General features: G+C 33.3%; 3 protein-coding genes across 3 annotated transcripts; all 3 read left to right on the top strand.

Annotated features, from left to right (window-relative positions):
* Window positions 1-2,097: 2,097 nt before the first annotated feature.
* On the top strand, window positions 2,098-3,012 carry LOC133335959 (GPN-loop GTPase 2). Its single transcript, XM_061544256.1, has one exon. The coding sequence runs from the start codon at window positions 2,098-2,100 to the stop codon at window positions 3,010-3,012; it is 915 nt and encodes a 304-aa protein (XP_061400240.1).
* A 770-nt stretch (window positions 3,013-3,782) lies between these two features.
* On the top strand, window positions 3,783-4,683 carry LOC133335981 (DNA-directed RNA polymerase III subunit RPC8). Its single transcript, XM_061544277.1, has 3 exons — window positions 3,783-3,893; window positions 3,959-4,453; window positions 4,517-4,683. The coding sequence occupies exons 1-3, from the start codon at window positions 3,783-3,785 to the stop codon at window positions 4,661-4,663; spliced, it is 753 nt and encodes a 250-aa protein (XP_061400261.1). The 3' UTR covers window positions 4,664-4,683.
* A 3,303-nt stretch (window positions 4,684-7,986) lies between these two features.
* On the top strand, window positions 7,987-17,448 carry LOC133335937 (aldo-keto reductase family 1 member B1-like). The gene is made up of 5 exons (XM_061544234.1): window positions 7,987-8,075; window positions 13,005-13,147; window positions 13,215-13,698; window positions 13,765-13,973; window positions 17,395-17,448. Exons 1-5 carry the CDS (start codon window positions 8,004-8,006, stop codon window positions 17,438-17,440), a joined length of 954 nt encoding a protein of 317 aa, XP_061400218.1. The 5' UTR covers window positions 7,987-8,003; the 3' UTR covers window positions 17,441-17,448.
* Window positions 17,449-19,624: the final 2,176 nt, after the last annotated feature.

The following is a 19,624-nucleotide window of genomic DNA, read 5'->3' on the forward strand; positions in this document are numbered from 1 at the left end:
TTAAATATATATTTTTCTTGTATTATAATTATTTATATATGTATATAAAAGTATAAAAAATTGTTGTTTCACAAATCACTTGAAATCGAATCACTTTTTTTTTTGTTTTTTGGTATTTTACGAAACAAAATAACCCCAAAAACGTTAGACGCACAGACTTCCACTTGAGTCACTTGCAGGCAGACAGTGTAACAACTCGCAAAAAAACACAACGGAGAGTGGCCAACAGAAGAAAGCAAAATGTAGGGATCGCAAGATCGACATTTGACTAATCGATTAATTGAACGATAAACAATCAAATGGGGTGATTATTACCATGGCCTATAAATAAGGTCACCAAGATAGCAATCGAAATCGTAAAACATCTGTTTTTTCTCAAGTCTAATGTCAAAAATTTCGACTTTGTTTACGTTTTCATAATGGAAGTCAATTCACAATAATGCATTTTGACAGCAAACTTGAGAGTTATCGATAATCAGCTGGTCTCCCTTGGTGACCTTATTTATAGGCCATGATTATTACTATGGCATATGATTAGGTTTACATGGAAATGTATGACAAATTGGATTTTGACGTATATTTGCATAAATAAATGTCAAATTTTGAATGAGGGATTAATATTTACTTTCAAAATAGTTTAAATTCTTAAAGAATGCCAATAAAATTTAAAAAAAGATGAAAAAATATAAATTTTCCGAAACCATAAGGTTTTTAGACTACTAAATTCACTCGATTTCTAACGTCAATTATGTTTTGCTCCAGAACCTGCAATAATCGAAATAATTTTCCCATTATACATTTTGGGTCAGTATGCGTATCGTTTGAAACTATTAAAGTTTTGATTACAAAAAATGTAATGTATCGAAGAATACCATTGGTCTGTTCCCCAATAAAAAAATAATAAAACCTAGATAACGAATTTTCCTTTATGTTATCGAAGAAAATAATAAAACCTAGTAGATTCTTGCAGTACCTATATATAGATACCTTCCGATTTTCCTCATTTGAGCGCATTTCTAATTCGATTTGACTGTATTTGTTTATTTTGCATTCTTATTGTGCAGAAAATCTCCCTACTAAAAACCAGCAATATTGGTCCAAGTTTCGTTGTAGTTCCCATATAATGGTACCTCTAATTTTTCGTCATTTTGGATATTTTGTGGACATTTCTCAACCGAAGAGGCTGTAATTCGTTATTTTAGGTTATTATTGTTTAGCAAATCTTCCTATTAAAATTATTAACATATATGGGCACGTCTTGAAATATCCCCCATTTATCGGTACCCTAAATTGTGGTATCTTGCGGATTTAATAAAGTTTTCTTAACCGAATTGGCTGGAACAGGGATTAGATTGCCTATAAAGACTCTCAGGTTCTGATTGTCTATAACGAATCCCTGCATTTGTCCCTGCCTGCCTTCATCTATAAAACCTCCCCTCCCTGATATATAAACACTCCCTGCTTCGGATCGTCTACAAAGACTACCTTTAGGTCGCCCATAAGGACTCCCTTCAGCTCGTCTATAAATAATCCCTGATTCATCTCGTCTATAAAGACTCCCTGCTTCAGCTCGTCTATAAAGACTCCCTGCTTCAGCTCGTCTATAAAGACTCCCTGCTTCAGCTCGTTTATAAAGACTCCCTGCTTCAGCTCGTCTATAAAGACTCCCTGCTTCAGCTCGTCTATAAAGACTCCCTGCTTCAGCTTGTCTATAAATGGTATGTTCCCGTTCTGCGAGAATCTGCCATTTTTTACTCCGATAACACTTTTTTCCTTTATGATATCGAATAAAATAGGAAAATCGAGTAAATTCTTGCAGTACGGGAACAGATCAAAAGACTCCCTGATTCAGCTCGTCTATAAAGACTTCCTTCAGCTCGTCATACACAATTTTTAATCCGCCCAAATTCGATCTATAAAAACCTATCATAATATTGTTTTAAATTTTTAGATCCCTATCATTCTTCGTTTTGTTTTAATTCCAATCTTTATCGATATTTCTTTTCACATTAGTTTTCCTTTCGCATATTTCTTCATAGTTTTGCAAATTTCCTAATAAATAAGTTTTTATAAAAGTCAGAAAAATCAGTTCCAAAAATGCTACAACCTGCCAATCTGAAATTCACAAATCCCCTCTATGGCCAGTTGATTGTTGGCCCACCCGGCAGCGGAAAGACAACCTATTGTCAAAATGCCTTTAAATTCTATAAGGAACTGGGCCGGCAAGTGGGCATCGTCAATTTGGATCCGGCCAATGAGAATATGGACTACACCGCCTGTATTGATGTAATGGAATTGATTACTGTTCAAGATGTTATGGATACAATGCATTTGGGACCCAATGGGGCTCTCATGTATTGTGCAGAATTTCTGGAGGAACATCTCGAAGATTGGTTGTTGCCAAATTTACGGAAAAAATCCGCCGAATGTCGTTATTTCCTATTCGATTGTCCAGGACAAGTAGAGCTGTATACCCACCACGCCTCCATGTCACGGATATTTGAACGTTTGGAACGGGAAGGTTATCATTTGGTAACAGTGAATTTAATTGATTCCCACTATTGTTCGGAACCAAGTAAATTTGTCTCAACCCTATTGTTGGCCTTAAATATGATGTTGCGAATGGGTTTGCCGCACATTAATGTTCTGTCCAAGGCGGATTTACTCAAGCAGCATGAAGATAAATTACATTTTAGTTTGGATTTTTATACAGATGTTTTAGATTTAAAATATCTTCTGGAGGTATTGGATGACACGCCATCATTGAAACGTTATAAGAAGTTGAATGCAGCCATTTGTTCGATGGTTGAGGATTACGCCCTTGTTTCGTTTCATTTGCTGGACTCCCGCAGTACGGAGAGTATGCTGCGTTTAAGAAATCATTTGGATAAGGCAAATGGTTATATTTATAAGGCTGGTGAAGAACAGAGTGTTAATGCACTGATGGCATGTGCTGTGGGTGCCGAACCGGAAACTTTACGACAAAGTAAAGATATTGATCCGTATGTTTAGTTTGCGGAATAGAATAATTTTATTTGTAAATAATGGCTTAATAAAAATTAGAATTAGTTCAGCAGAATAAGAAAATTGCCACTCTGTGGGGGGTGTCTGAAGTTCCTCAGTTATTGAGGATACTTCATCAGTCTTATAGTCGAGCCTAAAGGGAGTTCTTGTAGAAGAGCTGAAGAGGGGAGTCTTTATAGACTAGATAAAGAGGAGAGTATTTATTAACGAGCTGATACCGAAAGTCATTTATAGACGAGCTGAAGTGAGCGACCCGAAGCGGGGTGTCTTTATAGATGAGCTGAAGAAGGAAGTATTTATCTGAAACAATTAAACACCCTTTCCCTAAATGACAGATTTTGTACTTTATTCCATTAATAATTGACAACTTTCGATTTTTAGATCCCTAATCCACTTCATTCAATGGGGTATAATTCACCTTTGGCATGCTAATAATAATGAACAAAATTAATTCCTCCTATTACATTAGACCCTTAAATATATTTAGAAATTAAATTAAACACACTTTTTCATTAAATGACAGATTTTTTTACAATATTTCTTTAATAAATAGTGCGCTTTATTAACCACTTTCGATTTCTGGATCCCTAATCCACTTCATTCAATGGGATATCAATTCACCTTTGAATGCCAAATAACAAAGAACAAGCATTGTTTTGGTTTTTTCTTTACAATAGACTCACACGTTTTTAAAGTTTGTTTTATTAAAATAAAATAAATAACAATTAATTAAATAAAATAATATCCAGCACGACCAAATGTTTGCATTGGCAGAGTTAAAGGATACCATACGCATAGCACCGGAACAATTTAATTTGAAATTGGTGGAGGCCATTAGAGATGAAATTAATCGGAAGCTAGCCAATAAGGTATGGGACAAAAATAGCCCATTTTTTATAATAAATAATTTATTTTTATTTCATTTTCCGAACAGGTTTTACTTAATGTCGGCCTGTGTATAGCCCTTAAGGACATCGTTTCCCTCAAAGACTCCATAATATTACCCGGTGATGGTGCCTCTCACACCGAAGTTATATTCCGCTATATTGTTTTTCGCCCGGCCATCAGTAACATCTTGACAGGGAAAATACGTAATTGTAGCCATGAGGGTGTCCACGTGACGCTGGGCTTTTTCGATGATATTTTAATACCACCAACGGCGCTGCAACATCCTTCACGTTTTGATGAGACGGAACAGGCATGGGTATGGGAATACCCATTGGAAGATGGTGGTAAACATGATTTGTTTATGGATGTAGGGGAACCAATTAAATTTCGTGTTTCTCGAGAAATTTTCGAAGAAAGTTCACCAATTGGACCGCCCTCGAGTGATGCCATGAAACCGGGAACATCGGCGGCAGCAAACACATCAACTGCTGGTCAGGGTGGGGGTGGTGTAAATGAATCGAAGACACCGTATAGAATAATTGTGAGTGATGATATTTTTATTGTTGTTGTTTTTTATTTTATTATTTTGTTTTTATGGTTTTAGGCCGCCATAAATGAATCTGGTTTGGGTGTCTTATCCTGGTGGGACCAACAGCAACAGGAGGAGGATGATGGCGGCGATGAAGAGGGCGACGAAGATAATAATGACTATGAAAATGACGAAAATGGTGATGGTGCCTATGAGGAATAGTTTTGTAATGTAAATAAAAATTTAATTGTTAGTTGAAAAAATTAAAAAAAATTGATTTAATTGTGGACATAGTCAAACCCCTCTTAGACTTCAGGATGAGAAATATTAAAACTTTTTGAAAAATAGTACCTTTTGAGTATCGGAAAATGCAATTTCTTGCAGCATACAACCTCACAACGGTCAGTAATGTTTGGAACGTTTAGCTAGGACCCCTAAAACAGGGTTTAAAAAAGAAAAAATCTTCTGCCAGTGGTCCTTGAAAAATAGTCTTAAAAATCCATTTACAAAAATTTTCAAAAATCCTTGATTTTCTTCCTGATAGTCCTTTAATTTTTATTCTTAAAATATCCTGGATTTTCTGTGGGATCGTATGTGAAAAATATTAAAAAAATCCATAATTTTCTTCCTGTTGGTCCCTAAAAAATTCTGAAAATTTTGAATTTTTTGAAGAATTTAAAATCATGAAAAAGAAACTTTTTCTAAATCGAAGCCTTTAATTTTTTTAGGACTTTTTACTTAAAAAAAATCTTGAAAAAAATTTTTTAGAAATTCAAAAAAATATTGGAACAATTCTCAAAATTTTGAAAAAATTATTTATAAAAATCTGGGTATAAATTTTAATAAAAAATATCTTCTTAAAGAAATCCATAAATATCTTCCTGTTGGTCCCTAAAAAAATTCTGAAATCCTGTTCGCCCTTAAAAATTCTGAAAATTTTTAATTTAATTTAGGAATTAAAAATCATGAAAAATAAAGCCTTTAAAATTTTTTCTACAATTTTTTTTTTCTAAAAAAAATTAATTCTGAAAATCTTGCAAAAAATTATTTATAAATTTAAAAAAAATACTGAAACAATATTTTTTACATCTTAAATATTTTTTAAAAATCTTATCAAATCCATGACTACTTTTTTATAAGAAAAAAATATACATATTTTTTTAACTACTTGCTTCAAAAATATTTTTTTAATTCAAAATAATTCAAAATAATTGCTTTAAAATTTTTTTATTTTTCAATTTTTTTATATCCAAATGTTTTTTTTTTAATTTTGTTCCTTAAAAAAAATTATTATAAAAAATCACTTGAGTTTGAAAAACTATTGTTTTTTAAATCAATACCCATTGGTCCTTTAAAAAAAACATTTTTTTTATAAAACATCTACAGTGGTGGTCACAGAATTAAAACATTTACAGTGGTAAACATTTTTTGATCAGCCCTCGATTCGTTTGAAGTATTCTTGAAAATTTTTTAATTCAGAACACTTCGATATATAGCACTTAAGAGATTTAGTGTGAAAATAGAATATTATTGCATGCAATTTTTCCATAAATAACGGTTTTTTTGAAAATACATCGACTTTGAAGTGGCCATATAATTAAAACATTGTGTGGGATTTTTAGTTTACTGCATTTTTTGAAAATATTTTTAGAAAAGCTCTTTTATTTAGTTAAATTATGTAAAATAAGCACCGATAAAATCATTTACAGATAAAAATTGTTGACAAAATCTGTAAAATCTATCAAAATTGCCAAAAATTTGTACAGTACACCTTACATTCAGATAATCACCCTTATTATAGAAAATAAAGGTCCGAATGCAGCAGAAATTGCTAAAATTAGTAGAAAACAATAAATAATTCTCAAAATAAATAAATATTTGAAATAAAAACTCAAAAAGTGGGAATTAACCTAAAGGAACGATTCAATTTCAATGGCCTTTACTGAAGAAGGCCGGAATATTTTTGCGGTATGTGAGAAAAAAATCGATTGATATTGGTATTTATTATATCAAATCGACTGTTCGAGTATTACAGAATATATTATATCAAAAAATATATGGGTCAGAACAGAACGAACAGAGATCAACGCCTAGGTTGACGAGTAAAAGTTTCTGGCACACAGCAGCATTTTTGATGTTCAACACAAGACTTCAAATATTTGTCAAACTGTAAAATTTTTTCTTCCTTTATACGTAAATAGATTAAGTGGAAGTTATTCGATTCAAAAAATATTATTTTGGAAAAATATTGTCATGTTCAATAGATTTTAAGTGTCATGAGTTGACCATCAAACAAACTGCTGTGTGCCAGAAACTTTTACTCGTCAACCTTGGCGTTGATCTCTGTTCGTTCTGTTCTGACAGATATATTTTTTGATAATATATATTCTGTAATACTCGAACAGTCGATTTGATATAATAAATACCAATATCAATCGATTTTTTTCTCACATACTGCAAAAATAATCCGGCCTTCTTCAGTAAAGGCTATTGAAATTGAATCGTTCCTTTAGGTTAATTCCCATTTTATGAGTTTTTATGTCAAATATTTATTTATTTTGAGAATTATTTATTGTTTTCTATTAATTCTAGCAATTTCTGGTGCATTCGGACCTTTATTTTCTATAATAAGGGTGATTATCTGAATGTAAGGTGTACTGTACAATTTTTTGGCAATTTTGATAGATTTTACAGATTTTGTCAACAATTTTTATCTGAAAATGATTTTATCGAAGCTTATTTTACATAATTTAACTAAATTAAAGAGCTTTTCTAAAAATATTTTCAAAAAATGCAGTAAAGTAAAAATCCCACACGATGTTTTAATTATATGGCCACTTCAAAGTCGATGTATTTTCAAAAAAACCGTTATATATGGAAAAATTGCATGCAATAATTTTCTATTTTCACATTAAATCTCTTAAGTGCAGTATATTGAAGTGTTCTGAATTAAAAAAAAATTCAAAAATACTTCAAACTAATCGAGGTCTGATCAAAAAATGTTTACCACAGTAAATGTTTTAATTCTGTGACCACCACTGTACGTCTTTTTCCCTCCTTCTAATGGAAAGATTATACGTTTAATGCAAATATTGCCTTAAGCAGCATTTATTACCGCCTAAAAGTATGCTTTAATTAATAACAATCATCAAATGCCACAATACAGTGTTATCAATCTACTTTGGATGACAACTAACCCCCATTGAAGACATTCTCGTTGATAACAGCACTCGCACTCACAATTGCGGCCTTTTGGCGCTCTCTCTCTTTTCCACTGGGAGCTTATTTCAACAGTTTACAACAACAACACATACACTTGTCATTCAAATTAACGGCAGCAGCAATGCAATCTGCCTCCCATTTCCTTTTTGCTGCTTTCTTTATCACTAGAGACAAAAGTCGATCTAATCATCCCTACCCCATTACCCCTTATAAAAGCCAAACAGCTGTCAGTGTGCGGGCATTCATAAATTTATTAGCCGGTTAAACGGGAAAAGAAGAAAGCAGAAAGTTCGCAAATAATTTATTAAGAAAACTATTAAAAAAAGTGAAAAATATCAATATGGTGAATGTACCAAATGTTGTGTTAAACAGTGGCCATAATATGCCCATATTGGGCCTTGGAACATGGGGTGTAAGTATAGAAAAAACAAATAGCAATATATTATTAATTTGGCACAATTAATCAAGCCCTTTGTTTTTTTTTTTGGTCGTTCTATAAAAAGTTTGCAATAAAAAAACTAGAAAAAAATCGCTATACAACTCACACAATCACACACATGGCATGCTAAAAAATATATATAGAAGGAAATAGAATGTGATATGGAACTATTTTTTATAATTATTGTTATTGACATGAAGATCGATTTTTGCGGCCCCCACTAGAAAAAAAAAGCTTATCATTAATTATTGAGTTCAGTTCGCATTTCACAAGTACTTGGTGGGAATCGGCCATTTGGTTATTGCACAATACAACTACAAATGTATGGCCGAACCTTTTATTACATTTACAACAATTTACAACAAAAACACAAGTAATACATTTTTTTGTATTTGATTAGATATTCTAAACAGTTGCATTATTTTACACAAAAAAAAAGCATCCAATCGCAACTGCATTGCCTCAAGGTCATCATTTATTAGAAACAGGGTGAACTGAAATTAAAGGTAGTAGATAAAAAAATCTAATTTTAAATGTTTAAAAAATTTTAATTGCTATGTTGATATGTCTACTAGGTCGGGAATGTTCGTTTGTAGTTGTGGCCATATGTCGACAGACCACTCAAATCTTATCTAGCGCCACATCCATATCAGTACAAAACAAATCTTATCCAGCAACTAGTTATTTATTGCAAAGTACTTGTAAAATTGCACACCTTATCAGTAAATAACCTGAAGCCGAGGAGTCGCACTTAAACAATACAAATCGATTGTAGAAACAGGAAAAAACGACATTTTGGAGACATTTGGTGACTACCCTAATAAGTGCAGCGATATTGATAATTTTTGGTGGAAAGATTTGTTACCCTATGAGAATTCAAAATACCAAATTGCAGACAATTCCGTTGAAGAAAGTGCGACAATACCCTAAAAAGTTGAGCAATATTGACAATTTTTGGTGTGGGGATAATGAAGTCAATGAGGATCCGAAATACCAAATTACGGCCACTTCGGTTGAAAAACGTGTTAAAAATCCCAAAATATCGAAATTTGTGAGGTTATGTTATATGGGATCCACTATAAAAAGTTAAGCAATATTCATAATTTTTGGTATGGAGATTAAGTACCCAGTGGGGATCCAAAATACTAAATTGCAGCCAATTGGGTTGAAAAACGTGCCCAAACTACCCAAAATTCCGTCATTTGAGTGGCACCGTTACAAGGGAGCTACCTTGATAAGTTTTGGTAGGACGATTTGCTATCCAATGGTAATCCAAAATATCAAATTCCAGACAATTCGGTTGAAAAATGTGACCAAACTCCCTTAAGAACGGAAATTTAGATGGAGATGTTATATGGAGTCCCCACACAAATGTGGAGCAACATCGATATTCTTTCGTAGAAAGATTTTTTATCCAATGAGAATCCAACATACCAAATTACAGCAAATTCGGTTGAAAAACGCGCCTAAAGTCCGTAAAATACGGAAATTTTTGAGGTTATGTTATATGGGAGCTACCCAAAGAAGTGGACCAATATTAATAATTCTTTGTAGGAAGATTTGCTAGCCAATGAGAACCTAAAATACCAAATTACAACCGCTTACGTTAAAAAAACTGCCCTGATTCCTCAGAATATCGAAATTTGGGAGGTGCCGTTATGTGGGAGCTACCCACAAATGTCGAGCAATATTGATCATTTTTGGTATAGACATTTAGTACCTACAGAGGATCCAAGATACCAAGTTACAGCTATTTTGGTTCAAAAAAGTGCACAAATTTCCCATAATTCGGAAATTAAGGGGAGGTATCCTTATATGGGAACTACCCTAAAATTTGGAGCAATATTGATGATTTTTGGTATGAAGATTGCCTACCCTATGAGAAACCAATATACCAAATTACAGCTTATTTGGTCGCAAAAAGTGCACTAATTCCGCAAAATTCGTAAATTTAACATATATCCTTATATGGGAGCTACCCTTAAATGTGGAGCAATATTGATAATTTTTGGTATGGTGATTTGCTACCCAATGAGAATCCATTATACCAAATTACAGCTACTTTGATTGAGAAAAGTGTAAAAATTCCTCAAAATTCGGAAATTTGGAGGGTATCCTTATATGGAGGCTACCCTATAAAGTAGAAAAATATTTATGATTTTTGGTATGAAGATTGTCAACTCTATGAGAATCCAATATATCAAATTACAGCCGATTTGGTAAAAAAGTGCCCAAAAATTCCTAATAACCGAAAAATAGGGTGTAGCGTCATATGGGGTCTAAACTAAATAGTGGACCATCACATTTCATTTTCAATACCAAACATCCTAGGACTAGTAGCAATGTATGTGTAGAGCTATATATTAAATATTGCAAGCTCTATCGTTGTTTTAACAGGTAAGACAAAAGGTCTCCATTATATAGAAAACCCATAGAAGGTCTTCTGTAGCAAAAGGACCTAAAGAATATTTTCTATTACTAGAACAGATGTAGAAGGTCTTCTATAGAAGATGATAAGGGTCCTCTAGGTATATAACACTCAAAGAAGTTCTCCTACAGATAGAAGACCCATAAGAAGCTTTTCTACCGATAGTAGATCTATAGAAGCTCTCCTATATGTAATTTCATAATATGCCTATAACATTGTTGTTATTGTTGTTCGTTTTTTATAGAAAATATTCCATATTGTCGTCACAAAGCCCGGAACGACGACGTCGTTTCCCCTTTTTTGTTTCTGATAAGAAATCAACATCGTAGATTAAATTAATTTATTTTGAAAATAATCGACTACATGCCTAAATATGTCATATCTTCCGACAATTTATGGGCCTATTAAACAAATTGTTATTATACCAAAAAAATCAAAAATGTAATTGCTATGTGGATTTTTGACCTCCACTCCAGGAGGTGGTCATCAACATAATTTATGTTCCAAATACTTGTCAAATTTGATTTTCAAGTTTATATTCAACTTGATATCAGTCGGTACGCGCCACACACTTGAAATTTGGTGATAAGACGACGGACCTAGTCAATAATTAAATTTTATGATTATTTAATGAAGAGTTTATGCTTTTTTTTTGTTATTGATATGAAGCAAAATCAAACATGCCATTAGAACATGAACATGCCGTGCATGATTGCGGAATTTTGGTCATAGGGAAATTGTTGATACTTTTTTTTCAAGTGGATGTAGTCTGACATTTTGGGTTATCGTTGGGTAGCAAATCTGTCTACCAAAAATTATGAATATGGGTCCACTTTTAGGGGTAGCACCCACATAAGGGTTTCATCGAAATGTCGATACTTTGGGATTTTGGACACATTTTTCAATCAAATTGGCTGTAATTTGATATTTTGGATTCTCATTGGGTAGAAAATCTATCTACCAGAAATAATCCATATTGGTTCAAGTTTCAGGGTAGCCTCCATATAACGGAAATCCCATTATTGACTATTTTGGATACATTTTTCAATCGAATTGGCTGTAATTTAGTATTTTGGATTCTCATTGGGTAGCGAACCTCCCTAACAAAGATTATTAATATCGGTCCACGATTTGTTCTAGCGCCCATATGAATGTATCTGCAATTTTCGATGATTCGGAGGATTTCGGCCAAGTTTTTTCAACCGAATTGGCTGTAATTTGGTATTTTGGATTCTCATAGGAAAGCAAATGTTCGTACCAAAAATAATTAAAATTGATCCACTTTTGAGTGTAGCTCCCATTCAATATAACCTCCACAATTTACGTTTTTGTGGATTTTGGCCACGTTTTTAAACCGAATTGGCTGTAATTTGGTAATTTGGGTTCTCATAGGATAGCCAATCTTCCTACCGAATATTATAAAAATTGGTCCACTTTTGAGGATGGCCCCCATACAACATAACCTCAAAAAATTACGTTTTTTGGGGATTTTGGGCACATCTTTTCAACTGGATTCGGTGTAATTTGTTATTTTGGATTCTCGTAGGATAGCAAATCTTCCTACCGAAAATTGTCAATATTGGTAGACTTTTTAGGGTAGCTCCCATACAACATAACCTCAAAAATTTACGTATTTGGGGATTTTGGCCACGTTTTCCAACCAAATTGGGTGTAATTTGGTAATTTGGGTTCTCATAGGGTAGCAAATCTTCCTACCGAAAATTATCAAACTTGGTCCACTTTTGAGGATGGCCCCCATATAACATTACCTCTAAAATTTCTGTTTTTGGGAATTTTGGGCACATTTTTTCAGCCGAATTGTCTGTATTTTGTTACTTTGGATTCTCATAGGATAGCAAAACTTCCTACCGAAAATGATCAAAATTGGTCCTTTTTTGAGGATGGCCACCATACAACATAACCTCAAAAATCTACGTTTTTGGGGGTTTTGGCCACGTTTTCCAACCGAATTGGGTGTGATTTGGTAGTTTGAGTTCTCATGGGGTAGTAAACCTTCCTACCAAAAATTATCAATATTGCTCCACATTGAAGGGTAGCCCCCATTTAACATAACCTCCAAAATTTCGATTTTCGAGGAGTTTGAGCAAGTTTTTCAACCGAATGGGCTCTAATTTGGTATTTTGGATTCTCAAGGGGTAGTAAACCTTAAATTATCAATATCGGCCCAAGTTTGGGTATTGAACCCATATAATGGTATTCCCGAAATTCGAAATATTGCGATTTTTTATTTTTTTTTAAAGGTCACCATAGCCAATTTGCGATTATGTTATTCTCCACAATTTTAAAATTATCACCTTATTGCCTGCCGCCGCAATAAAAAAGTCACAAATTTTAGACTTGTTAAAATTAGCAATAAGTTTTGAAAATTCTTTACAAGACACTAATTAACAATATCGTTTTTTCTTCTTCTTCTTTTTTCTTTATTCCATCCATTCCTCCTCTCAACATTGTAGAGTCCCAAGGGTGAAGTTGCCCAAGCCGTTAAAGATGCCATTGATATTGGCTATCGTCACATTGATTGTGCCCATGTCTATCAAAATGAACACGAAGTCGGTGAGGGTATTGAGGCTAAGATCAATGAAGGTGTTGTCAAGCGGTGAGTAGAAAAAATTACATTTTAAATAATAAAAAAAAATAATGTTTGCAATTGTATTTTTTTCCAGTGAGGACTTATTCATTACCAGCAAATTATGGAACACCTTCCATCGTCCCGATTTGGTGCGTGGCGCCTGTGAGACTACCTTGAAAAACTTGAAATTATCTTACATTGATATGTATTTGATCCACTGGCCCATGGGCTATAAGGAAGGTGATGAGCTCTTCCCAGTTGATGCTGAGGGTAAGACTGCCTTCTCCGATGCTGACTACGTTGATACCTGGAAAGAAATGGAAAAATTGGTACAAGATGGTTTGGTTAAGTCCATTGGTGTTTCCAATTTCAATAAAAACCAAATTGAACGTATTTTGGCTGTGGCCACCATTCCTCCGGCCACCAATCAGGTCGAGTGTCATCCCTATTTGACCCAAAAGAAATTGATGGAATATTGCAAATCGAAAAATATTGCCATTACCGCCTACAGTCCATTGGGTTCACCCAATCGTCCATGGGCCAAGGCCGGTGATCCTGTGTTGATGGAGGATCCTAAGGTAAGGAAGAAATGATTTTTTGTTTTAGAAATTAAATTAACTTGATTATCTTTTTTGTGTTTCAAGATCGTCGCCATTGCTGAAAAATATTCCAAAACCCCTGCACAAATTTTGATCCGCTATCAAATTCAACGTGGCAACATTGTCATTCCCAAATCGGTTACCAAGAGCCGTATTGCCTCCAACTTTGATGTCTTTGGTTTTGAATTGAGTGCCGAGGATATGGCCAACATTGATAGCTTCGATTGCAATGGCCGTTTGGTGCCCTTGTTGAAGTGAGTATTGAATTTAAAACCGATTTTTATAAAAATTATACAAATTTATTTAAATTATAATAATTTATTTAAATTTCATTTTTAATTATTTATTTATTTTCTTTAATATAAACAGCGATGCTGGCACGCATCCTCATTATCCTTTCCACGATGAATTTTAAATCAAATTTCAAATTTAAATTTCAACTAGGGGTAAAATATGAAATGATTTATTTTATGATTTGTTGTTGTGTTGCTAGTTTGCTTTTGATTTTATTTTTATCTTTTTTGTAATTCTATAATTAATAATTTCTATATTTTTTTTAATTCTATAAGTAATTCGAATTACAATTTGAAAAAGTATTTTTTTTTGTTTTTAATAATTTATTTACTTAATAACTAAGTAATTTACACTAACTTGATTGCTTGTTTTCCGCTTAGAATAGTTAATTTACCTCTCAAACAACCCATTATATCCTTATCCCCGTATTTCATAGAGGTCTATGGCGATTTAGTCATGTCTGTCAGTCTTTTGAAATCATGATAGAGCTGGCAATATTTCAGATAGAGCTTTACAAATTTGTACAAACATTGTTACAACTCCTTGGATGTTTGATATTAAACCTGAGATACATTGGTCCATGTTTTGGCATAGTTCCCATATAAGAGTACCTCCTAAATTTCGATATTTTGGTTTTTTGGGTAAATTTTTCAACCGAATTAGCTGCAATTTAGTATTTTGGATTCTCCTTAGGTAGAAAATCCTTCTACCAAAAATGATTGAAATTGGTTCATGTTTCAGGGTAAAGATACCATCAAAATTTCCCTTTTTGGGGATTTTCGGAACATTTTTCAACCAAATTAGCTGTAAGTTTGCAATTTGAATACTCATCGGGTAGTAAATATACCTACCAAAAATTATAAAAATTGATCCACTTTTAATGTTAGCTCCCATTGAAAAGAGGCTCTCAAATTTCGATATTTTGGGAATTTGGGTACATTTTCCAATTGAATTGGCTGTAATTTTGTATTTTGGGCTCTCATTGGGTACAACAGCTCCATACCAAAAACTATTGTTTTTGATCCATTTTTTAGGGTAGCTCCCATATAAGGGTACCTCCCCAATTTCCGATTTTGTGGATGTTTGGTCACGTTTTTCCAATGAAATTGGCTATAATTTGGTATTTTGTATTCATATTGGGTACAAAATCTGTCTACCAAAATTTATCATTATTGGTTCACTTTTTAGGGTAGCTCCCATATAAGGGTGCCTCCCAATATTCCGATTTTGCGGGTTTTGGATCACATTTTCAACCGAATTGGCTATAATTTGGTATTTTGTATTCATATTGGGTATAAAATCTTCCTACCAAAAATTATCATTATTGGTTCACTTTTTAGGGTAGCTCCCATATAAGGTTGCCTCCCAATATTCCGATTTTGCCGGTTTTGGGGCACATTTTTCAACCGAATTGGCTGTAATTTGGTATTTTGGAATCTCATCGGATTACAAATCATCCTTCCAAAAATTATCAATATCGGCCCAAGTTTCAGGGTAGCCCCCTTTGTAACGATACCTCTCAAATGTCGATATTGTGGCATTTTGGGTACGTTTTCTTAACCGAATTGGCTGCAATTTGGTATTTTGGATACTCATTGGGTGGAAAATCATCCTACCAAAAATTATGAATATTTGCCCAAGTTTCAGGTTAGCCCCCTTGGTAACGATACCTCTTAAATTTCGATATTGCGGAATTTTGTCCACGTTTTTCCAACCGAATTGGCTGTAATTTCATATTTTGGATTCTCATATGATAGAAATTCGTCTATCCAAATATTGTCAATATCGATCCATTTTTTAGGGTAGCCCCCATTCAAATAACCTCCCAAACATAGGTTTTAGGTGAGTTTGGGCACGTTTTTCCAACCAAATTGGCTATAATTTCATATTTTGCTTTCTTGTTGGGTAATAAATCTTCCCAACAAAAATTATCAATATTGGTCAACTTTTGAGGGTAGACCCCATTCAATATAACCTCAAAAATTTCAATTTTTTGAGAGTTTGACCACATTTTTCAACCGAATTGTCTGAAATTTGATATTTTGTGTTCTGATTGGGCAGCAAATGTTCATATGAAAAACGATTGGAATTGGTCCACGTTTGAGGGTAGCCACCATATAACATAACCTCTAAAATTTCAGTTTTTGGGCATTTTGGGCACATTTTTCCAACCAATTGGGCTGTAATTTGGTATTTTGGAGTCAAATAGCCTACAAAATCGTTCTACCAAATATTATCAATATTGCTCCATTTTTAAAGGGTAGCCCCCATATAAGGATGCCTCAAAAATTTCTGATTTTGGGGAGTTTGGGCTTGCTTTTCAACCGAATTCGATGCAATTTGGTTTGAGGGTAGCCACCATATAACATAACCTCTAAAATTTAAGTTTTTGGGGATTTGGCGCACATTTTTCCAACCAATTGGGCTGTAATTTGGTATTTTGAAGTCAAATAGCCTACAAAATCGTTCTACCAAATATTATCAATATTGCTCCATTTTTAAGGGTAGCCTCCATATAAGGATGCCTCAAAAATTTCCGATTTTGGGGAGTTTGGGCTTGCTTTTCAACCGAATTCGATGCAATTTGGTTTGAGGGTAGCCACCATATAACATAACCTCTAAAATTTAAGTTTTTGGGGATTTGGCGCACATTTTTCCAACCAATTGGGCTGTAATTTGGTATTTTGGAGTCAAATAGCCTACAAAATCGTTCTACCAAATATTATCAATATTGCTCCATTTTTAAGGGTAGCCTCCATATAAGGATGCCTCAAAAATTTCCGATTTTGGGGAGTTTGGGCTTGCTTTTCAACCCAATTCGCTGCAATTTGGTATAATTATAATTATTGGTCCACTTGTTTGGCCTAGCTACCATATAAAGATGACTCAAAAATTTCCGATTTTGGGGAGTTTGGGTTTGCTTTTCAACCGAATCGGCTGTAATTTCGTACTTTGGAATCTAATAGGGTACAAAATCTGTATACCAAAAATTATCAATATTGGTCCACTTTTTGGGGTAGCTCCCATATAAGGGTGCCTCTCAAATTTCCGATTTAGTGGATTTTGGACATATTTTTAATTTTATTTTCAATGAAAATAATTTCTAATTTGTAGTTCTCACCCTTGTCATAACTATTAACCCCTTTAATAATAATTTTTAAATTTTTTGTTACGATTTAAATTTAGTTGTTTCTTGTTTCCTTAGTTGTATCCCTCTTTATTTCAGCCTAGCAGAAACTTTTTAAATATTATTTTTGATTCTTTGTTTTTATTTTATTATTTGCCTGGTTTGGTTAATGTTTTAGTTTCTGTAATAATTATGAATTATTAAATATTCTAATTAATATTTTTTTTTCTTTTCTCTCTGTCTTCCCCCCACAGTGTCTATGGCCATCCCCATCATCCATTTGAAAAGGATGAATTCTAAAAAAATAATGGAACCCTACCAACCAACCAACACCACTATTAACAATCTAATTGTTTTGCTGGCAAAGCCTTTGAAATTTACATTTTTATAGATATACATATATACAAACACACACATATATATTAATAACTACGTAGAACTATTACAAGAACATTGTGACCAGCTTATAGACTATAGAATTGGAAAAATGAATGAAATGCTTGAATAAAAACGGAAAATTTACAAAACAAGAAAGAATCGATTTGCAAAAAACAAAATTTTGATTGAAACAATAAGGTAAGACATTTTTAAAAAAATGATTTTTGAACAAAAAATAACGAGTGGATTTAAGAAAAATATTTTTAGGGAATCAACACAAGGCGTGGATTTTTTAAAAAATATTTTTAAAGGATCCACACAAGGATGGGATTCTCATTGGGTATAGCAAATCTCTAAACCAAAAATTATCTATTTTTGAAAATTTTGGGCACGTTTTTCAACCGAATTGTCTCCAATTTTATTTTATGGTTCCTCATTAGGTGTCAAACCTCCACACCAAAAATGATCAATATTGGTATACTTTTTAGGGTACCTCCCATATAAGGCTACCATCCGAAGTTTTTTATCGAATTGCCTGTAATTTGGTATTTTTGGTTCTCATTGGGTAGCAAATCTTTCTACCAAAAATTATAAATATTGGTCCACTTTTGAGGATAGTCCCCATATAAGGGTACCAAAAATAATTCGCCTTTTGAAGATTTTGGGCACGTTTTTCAACCGAATTGTCTCCAATTTTATATTATGGTTCCTCATTAGGTGTCAAACCGCCACACCAAAAATGATCAATATTGGTATACTTTTTAGGGTAGTTCCCATATAAGGCTACCATCCGAATTTCGATATTTTGGCGATTTTTGGCAAGTTTTTAATCGAATTGCCTGTAATTTGGTATTTTTGGTTCTTATTGGGTTTTCCATCATCCTACTATAAATGATCAATATTGGTGGAGTTTTTAGTGTAGTCTCCCTTTAGGGGACCTTTGGAATTTCGATAATTTAGGGGATTTAGGTCATGTTTTTCGTTCAAATTGGCTGTAATTTGGCATGTTGGGTTCTCATTGGGTAGCAAACCTTCCTACAAAAAATTATCAACAATGGTATACTTTGTACGTTAGCTCCCATATAAGGGTAGCTTCCGAATTTCGTTATTTTGGGATTTTTGGCAAATTTTTCAATCGAATTGGCTGTAAATTGTTATTTTGGGTTTTCATTGGGTTGTATATCCACCTACCAAATATGATCAATATTGGTGAAATTTTTTTGGGTAGTCCCCCTTTAAGGGTACCTTCGGAATTTCGAATTTAGTGGATTTGGTAATGTTTCTTCATTCAAATTGGTTGTAATTTGGCATGTTGGGTTCTCATTAGGTAGCTAATTTTTCTATACAAAATATTCAACATTGGTCTACTTTTTAGGATAGCTCCCATATAAGGGTAACCCCAATAAATCACTTTTTGGCGATTTTAGTTACGTTTTTCAACCAAATTGTCTCCAATTTTATATTATGGATCCTCATTAGGTGTCAAACCTACACACCAAAAATTATTAATATTGGTCTACTTTTTAAGGTAGTTCCCACATAAAGGTACCCTCCAATTATTCGAATTTTTGAGATTCTGTGCAGGGTTTTTAACCGAATTGGCTGTAATTTGGTATTTTGGATTCTCATTGGCTAACTAACCTTCATACCAAAAATCATAATTTTTGGTTCACCATTTAGGGTAGCCCCCATATATAAGGGTGCCTCCAATAATTCGCTTTTTGCGGATTTTGGACACGTTTTTAAACTGAATTGTCTATAATTTGATATTTTGGATTGTCGTTAGGTATCAAATCTCCATACAAACAATTATTAATATTTGTCTATTTTTTAAGGTTGCTCCCACATACCGGTACCCTCCAATTATTCGGATTTTTGAGATTCTGGGCAAGTTTTTTAACTGAATTGGCTGTAATTTGGTATTTTGGATTCTCATTAGGTATCAAACCTCCATACCAAAAATTATTAATATTGGTCCTCTTTTCAGGTTAGCTCCCACATAAGGGTACCTTCCGAATTTCGATATTTTCGTGATTTTTACACGTTTTTAAACTGAATTGTCTATAATTTGATATTTTGGATTCTCGTTAGGTATCAAATCTCCAT

The sequence above is a fragment of the Musca vetustissima genome, unplaced genomic scaffold (genome assembly GCF_032173495.1).
Source record: "Musca vetustissima isolate MV318-11 ecotype Yass unplaced genomic scaffold, APGP_CSIRO_Mvet_v1 utg20965, whole genome shotgun sequence".
NCBI classification, from domain to species: domain Eukaryota; kingdom Metazoa; phylum Arthropoda; class Insecta; order Diptera; family Muscidae; genus Musca; species Musca vetustissima.